Source organism: Ipomoea nil, unplaced genomic scaffold (genome assembly GCF_001879475.1).
Source record: "Ipomoea nil cultivar Tokyo-kokei standard unplaced genomic scaffold, Asagao_1.1 scaffold1259, whole genome shotgun sequence".
NCBI lineage: Eukaryota > Viridiplantae > Streptophyta > Magnoliopsida > Solanales > Convolvulaceae > Ipomoea > Ipomoea nil.
The window spans coordinates 615,001-621,729 of record NW_017617687.1 but is presented as its reverse complement, the minus strand read 5'-3'; the positions used below and the strand labels follow the sequence as shown (position 1 = coordinate 621,729).

The 6,729-nt window shown below is 36.4% G+C and overlaps 2 protein-coding genes across 2 annotated transcripts; one reads left to right on the top strand and one right to left on the bottom strand.

The window, feature by feature from the left end:
• On the top strand, positions 1-2,901 carry LOC109184286 (photosynthetic NDH subunit of subcomplex B 3, chloroplastic). The gene is made up of 6 exons (XM_019334283.1): positions 1-292; positions 383-496; positions 1,354-1,407; positions 1,845-1,907; positions 2,003-2,065; positions 2,652-2,901. Exons 1-6 carry the CDS (start codon positions 98-100, stop codon positions 2,685-2,687), a joined length of 525 nt encoding a protein of 174 aa, XP_019189828.1. The 5' UTR covers positions 1-97; the 3' UTR covers positions 2,688-2,901.
• Positions 2,830-5,153, bottom strand: LOC109184285 (protein TIC 20-I, chloroplastic-like). Its single transcript, XM_019334282.1, has 3 exons — positions 5,147-5,153; positions 3,847-4,054; positions 2,830-3,646 (listed from the first exon to the last, which is right to left on the bottom strand). Exons 2-3 carry the CDS (start codon positions 4,025-4,027, stop codon positions 2,955-2,957), a joined length of 873 nt encoding a protein of 290 aa, XP_019189827.1. The 5' UTR covers positions 4,028-4,054; positions 5,147-5,153; the 3' UTR covers positions 2,830-2,954.
• Between the last annotated feature and the right edge of the window lie 1,576 nt (positions 5,154-6,729).

Sequence of the window (6,729 nt, the reverse complement as noted above, 5' to 3'; positions counted from 1 at the left end):
AATTGGAACCACAAGTAGGAAAGAGAGGCTGGCCCAGCTAATAAAAACCAAACACCTCTGCACATTCAAACTGGTGGATCAGAAAGCAGACAGTAGCATGGCTGCCACGAACCTGGCAGTGCCCACCACATTCCGGCCGCCACAATTTACACCTACCATCGCCGTTAACCACCGCAGACCCACCACCAGCACCACCAGAAAGAAACGCATTTCCATCTCTTGCACCGCGGCGTCGCTGGAATCTTCCTCGCCCACAACTGAAAAGCCTCTAATCGAGCTAGAGTTCATAGGGGTAATACTTTCTTTTTTACTATAATAAGTACAAAAGATGCAGACATCATAGAACGAAGTTGTCGAAATTTAATTTGTGGATTTTGTGCAGCCAAAAGCAGAGGCGGATGGGAAGTACCCAGTCGATAAAGCCACGGCAGTTAGTGGTGAGAAGCTTCTTAGGAATATAATGGCGGATAACAAGATTGAGCTTTACGCTGCCTATGTAAGTTTGCTTAGCCACTTCTACCTACTTAAAATGCTAAATAATTTTCTTTTCATTCTTTACAACATTTGTCATTTTCTATCTATGATAGCACACATTTTTATAATTTCTCTATGTATATCAAAAATTTAGTGGTTAAAATTCCAATAATCCACGAGTATCATTGACCACAAAAGGTGGAATTCTCGAACTTTGACATGATAGAAGGGTGGCATTGAATGTAACTCCTACTCTATTTTATATCCTTGTCTAGAATCTACCAACTAAGCTGTCCGTGCAAATCAGGCAACAGAATATTTCCTTATTTTACCCATTGAAGTATGGATGAAATAACGGGTCACGAACAAGATTAATCTTAGTGGGCGTTTGGTTCAAGTTATATAAGATAACCAATGTTATATTTCCTTTGTAATATAAGATTCTCATGTTTGGTTCAGGTTATGTAAATTTCCTAGGGAATGTTAAATAACCTTCGCATTAAGTTTTTAACTATTGGAAGAGAATGTGAGATACCCTCCCCTCCAATTTCTTAGGTAATCTCAGATTCCCTTGTCTTATTACTAATGTTGGGCTTTGAACGTTTTAATCAATTTATTACCGTTGTCTTATTTACATATCTTAGTTTTAAACCAAACACATGAATTTCACATTCTCAGTAATCTAACATTCTCAGCAATCTAACATTTCCTAAGGTAATCTAACATTCCGTGAACCAAACGCCCTTTAATGTATGGGGTCCTAGTATACCCTTACCCTGTGATCAAACAAAATAAAAATCGTTAATCTCTAGTCTTGTTTTATATGTTGATGGCATCGCTTTTCAGCTTGGACGTGTGCATATTGTTTTGTTTTGACAGGGGAAAGTGATGAATTGTGGAGGTGGTGGAAGTTGTGGTACTTGTATTGTGGAGGTATATGTAATCTATGCTCTCTTCAACTTGATATAGCAGGTTGAAAAATCATCATTCTCATATATATCCTTTTTGGTATTCCTTGTCCTGTTTGGCAGACTTAGCTGAAAGCCAGTAACTAATAAGCTAATTAATTTAAATTAAAATATTTAATAAATTAATTATTAAATTAACCCATAAGTGTAAAAAACATAAAAGATAAGCTAAGATATTAAGATTTTGATTAATGAAAGTGTTGTCTTTGTAAATTAATAAAAATAAGAAAAAAAAAGGTTAAAAAACTGAAAGCTTTGTTGGGGTAGCGTTTTAAAATAAATTATTATTTTAAAACTCCTCATATTTTACTAAATAAAACTTATAACTTATTTGTAGCTTAAAATAAATTATAAGCTCTAGCTTATATATTGTTACAAGTTGATCTTGGATTCTTGGTGCAGATTATAGATGGAAAAGATCTCTTAAACGAGAGGACAAATACAGAACTCCGATATCTAAAGAAGGCATGCATTGCTCTTACTCCGTCCTTGTATCACCATATACCCCTTTGTCACTATGCAGAAAACTTGCTTATTTCATTCATGTTTCAACTCTGCAGAAACCAGAGTCATGGAGGCTAGCATGCCAGACAATAGTTGGAAATAAAGAGAACTCTGGCAAGGTATATTTTCTCTTTTAAACATGAGGGTGGGAAAAAACTGAACCTAAATGCCTTTACTAGCCTCCGCCAATCACAAATCTAGTCCCAATTCCCAACTGTAGACCATGAGGTGTCCTGAGCAAGTCCTAACTGTAAGAGACATCTTTAAATCCGTACCATACTCGGACTAATTCCGCAAATTATGCTGGACACAGGGTAGATACATAATTTCTATGCTGTAGATTCATAATTTTGTTTTTCATTTGTTGTTAACGACGTTTCTCTCTTCGCAATCGCATTATTTCGTCTTCGCAGTACAGATATTATGAATCTACAGTATAGAAATTATGAATCTATAGTACGATATAGAAATTATGAATCTACAGCATAGATGTTATGAATCTACAGTATAGAAATTATGAATCTACAGTTTAGAAATTGTGGATCTATCCCGTGTTCACCATGCGCATGGTGAACACGGTTCCACAACATAACTATTGGACTAATTCCCATTCACACCGGGTCGGCCCAATTAAAGGACAGAGTGCTGGCCAGATTGTTTTATGCATTTCTTTTGTGGTATTTACATGCCTATTGTACATCACAGGTAGTAGTCCAGAGGCTGCCTCAATGGAAGAAGTGAAAGCAAATAAAATACCATTCTGAAAACAGCAAACAACCCAGTGAAGAAATTCAAAGAAACATAAATATACAACAACAACAACCCCCTCTCCCCATTGTGAGTAGTGAAATGTAGGAACCTATCTGCACTTGTACACATGAACTTGTTAACCATGCAACAATGTTCTTTTACTCAAAAAGGAAGCCAGAGTTCAATTTTACACATTACACTTGTGTAATATACTAATATTATGTAAGAGTTTCTTCATCTCTATAACATTTCTAAGATTTATCCATATTTAAGATGGAAATTAGCAGCATCAGTCACGAATGGAATGTCGGCATACATACCAGAAAGCGTGCACTTCATGCACTTCACGACTGTCATGATACACGCAAATGTAACGGCTGCCCAAATGTGAGTTCCGATATTATTGCCCCAGTGCACAAAAGGCGGCACCCAACCATACACAATTATGATGATATGCATCAAATTCTCCAGCAGTATTGCCATGATCACATGGAACCTGAGGAAATGGGGGCATTCCTTTCTCTTCACAATAGCAAAACAAGCAGTGAAGGTATATGCCATCAAAACCCAGCCGGGCAATCTTTGTAGGAAGTTATTGTAAGGCTTCGACAAGAAATCAGATTTCTCCACGAGAGGCCGAAGATGATATGATTCTGCAGCGAAATACCATGTTAGATGAAGAGGCATCAAATACGGGAGGCATGCTAAGGTCCTCCACCACCATTTTGGTTTCTCGGTTATGGCACGGGATGGGTAATCGTAGGATCCGTCCTTGAATGCTCTAGGAGAGAGAAAGAAACGTCTTTGCCTTGGTAACTTCGAAGTTGCATATGAGAGTGCACCATAGGCAAGGGAAACATCCTTGAATGCTCGTCTAGGCAAAAGAGGAAAATGGCTTTCCCTTTGTAATTTCGGTGTAGCATATGAGAGTGATGATACAGAAGAAATTCCTGAAACGACAACCAAAGCATATAATTCGCCAAGACAAGAAGTTAATAAACAAGAAAAAGTTGGAACATGATCAAATGCTTTAATAACAAACATACGTGAAAGATGAACAACGTTTCTGTGATGCACTTTTCCAGCACCAAGGAGATCAAACGAGCTAAAGTGTAAAGAGAATGCTAACTTAGAAGGATTAAATTCTGACCTCTATAGGAACAAGATAAAAGAGTTTGACGGGGTTTCAATGAACTTCTAATAGAAGAGGCTGCAACTTTGGAAGGTGGAGGAGGAATGCACAAGTAAGCTGAATTATAAGACTTAGCAGTGCTGGGCATACAAGGCATATAAGCAACCCCAGAAGTCAGACAAGATCCATTTAGCATCATATCCAAACCCTTCAGTCCCGATCTACACTGAAGAGAAGAACAAGTAGTGAAGTACCATTAACAACATACGTAGTAGCTAAAATCCATATCTGCACAAATGTTTATGTAATGGCAAAGATTTCCTCTGTTATAGAATGAACAATCATGGCTCACGACTTCTCTGGCAATAGAATCATGGAATACCAAAGAATCAGCAGACTAAAGCAACTTACAAAAGAACAGCAAACATCCAAAAAGTTAATATTTTCATTCAAAAAGGACCACAAGGAAGTTAACCAGCCTAGGTTATCCATAGCTCACCAATTCAAACCAAAGGGGCAAGGATTTGAACTCAAGACTTTCGGGTTACAAGTGTGGATCTCTTGCCATCTTGGCTGGGGTTACCCCAAAAATCTTGATTTTGATATTACAAATGCTAATCAGGATTTTCATGAATCTTGCATATGATCGATACATTATATCGTGTTAGCATCCCCTGCTTCATTCTTGTTAAGGATTATCATTTTTATCCCCACTAAGGTTAGGATGTTCCCCTATATACCTGTTACGGTGTATTTTGGTTTCTTAAGAAAATCCCCAGCACCTTCAATCTCAGCCTCTCAGAAACCCCATAGTAATTCCCCTCGCCAAAGGTTTATAGCGAAAAGAATCAATATACATCCACAATGGCTTAGCAAAACTACCTTTTGATTAAATTGGCCACAGGATGTCAATCAATTAATCATCATCATCATCATTCCTTGAATATAAAGTTGAATTTGCAACAGTTTTTAGACTTTTTCCTACCAAAAGTGTCTTTTTTTTTTGGATGCTATTGACTCTATTACAATATAATGTCTGTTCATACATATTTTCTCAATCTACTGAAGCACAAAGAGTTAATGTTCCACACAGGAATTCAAACTTGAGACCTCAAATGAGGGGCCACAGCTATATATGCAGCTCGACCACAAGGCCTTTGTAACCAAACAACACCTACAACCATTTTCATATAATAATATGCAAATTGATAGAGGCGGCATCATGGTATAAAGGGCAGTGCAAGAAACCTAAGCGAATTCAATACAAGGAAACATACTATATAGGAATTCTACGCAACAGCCTCGATCAAACACTCACAGGCAACTTCAACATTTTGTTTAAAATGCAAAATGGAGATGAAAAGAGATACTAGTGTAATTAAGGAATCAAGCTTTCATTACAAAGACAGAAGAGAAGAAAGATGCATTTACCTATCAACAAAACCGAAGATGCGGTCGTATACAAGATTGTCTTAGTCCCACCCTCTCCTGAAGCTTCGGGAATTTATAATCACCCTCCGATGATCCGCTCCCTATATATTTAATTAATTAATTGAAGAAAAGAAAAGCGTGGGCCGTGGGCAAAAATCAACAATTTAATCACAATTAATTAAATAAGTTTTAATATAATTTTCTAATACGTAAAAATATTAAATAAATATGGTATTTTTTTAAATAAAAAAAATCTGTCAACTACTATTTAATGTAATTCATATCTATTACCATTTTAAATGAATGATTACATGATTGAATATAGTGTACCCATTTATTTTTTGAGCAGAAAAAAGATTTAGAAAACTCAAGTATTTCAAAAGTAAATAAATAAAAAGATCTAAGACTAATTTGGATTTAAATAGTGTGAGACTAACTCAAATTTAATTCAGATCATATCTATAAAATTTGACTTTTTAAGTCGTACCATTAGAATTTAATTTTTATTTGAGAAAATTTTCAGTCCAAATTAAAATTCGATATTTTTATACATATAAAATTATTTCGTATTAAAATAAAAAGTGATAAAACAATTTTGTATTTTGAGAAATTTGGCTAAATAAGTTATATCCTATGATACTCGTATTTTTAGTAAGTACTAAGTAGCAGTTATAATTTTTATTTTAAATTTTTAATTAATTGCAATATTACAAGAGAAACATTTAATGTAGAGAAAGCTTGCGCACCAAGAAAGTGTTTGTGGGGCCGAATCTAATGACGGCGAGAGCTCCTCGACATCTAAACAGCAAAACTGGAAAATATGAATTTTGAGGTGGAGAACTAAGGTTATACCATGGACCATGCTTTATATAATAAGCAGTCTTTCAAAAATTCCGTCAAAGCACCGATTAATCGGCACTTAAGCGCTAAGCACTGGTCGGTCATTTAGCATATCATCATTGATGGATAATATTATAATCAGGATAAATTGATCCGAAAAGACAGAGCAAGATGGTGTGGAGCTGATCCGAGGCCCTGAGGTTGAGCTCCGTGCTTGACCCAGCCTCGAGCGGTCAAGCTGGGGCTCCGGTCTCGAACCGGACGCAGTCAAAACGGAGATGCAACCTCCCCATCGCGTTAGCGGGACAGTTAGAGGGTTTTCTATGTATAAAAAGCTTCATTCTTGTCTTGTTAAGACATCTATCTACCTTTTGTCCTAATTGACTACTATAGCATTACTACGTCATTGTAATAGCTTGGAACCTATAAATTAATACAATATTTTGGTCCCCTCGAGTTCTCGACCCTACAACCCTTGTTTTATCTATCCATTTACTATTTTTTTAATTATTAGGTTTATTAATTCGGACTATCCGGGTTAATTAAATCTATTAACCATAACCGGTGGTCTAGACGGCTGACCGCCTAAGTCTCCTAGGTGTCGACTAGGCCTCTTAAGCACCAACTAAG

Coding starts and splice junctions, on each gene's coding strand:
- LOC109184285 (XM_019334282.1), bottom strand. CDS start 4,027: ATGATGCTAAATGGATCTTGTCTGACTTCTGGGGTTGCTTATATGCCT. Junction 3,647..3,846: donor TTTATCTTGTTCCTATAGAG/GTCAGAATTTAA, acceptor TTGTCGTTTCAG/GAATTTCTTCTGTATCATCA.
- LOC109184286 (XM_019334283.1), top strand. CDS start 98: ATGGCTGCCACGAACCTGGCAGTGCCCACCACATTCCGGCCGCCACAA. Junction 1,908..2,002: donor AACTCCGATATCTAAAGAAG/GCATGCATTGCT, acceptor TCAACTCTGCAG/AAACCAGAGTCATGGAGGCT. Junction 2,066..2,651: donor ATAAAGAGAACTCTGGCAAG/GTATATTTTCTC, acceptor TGTACATCACAG/GTAGTAGTCCAGAGGCTGCC.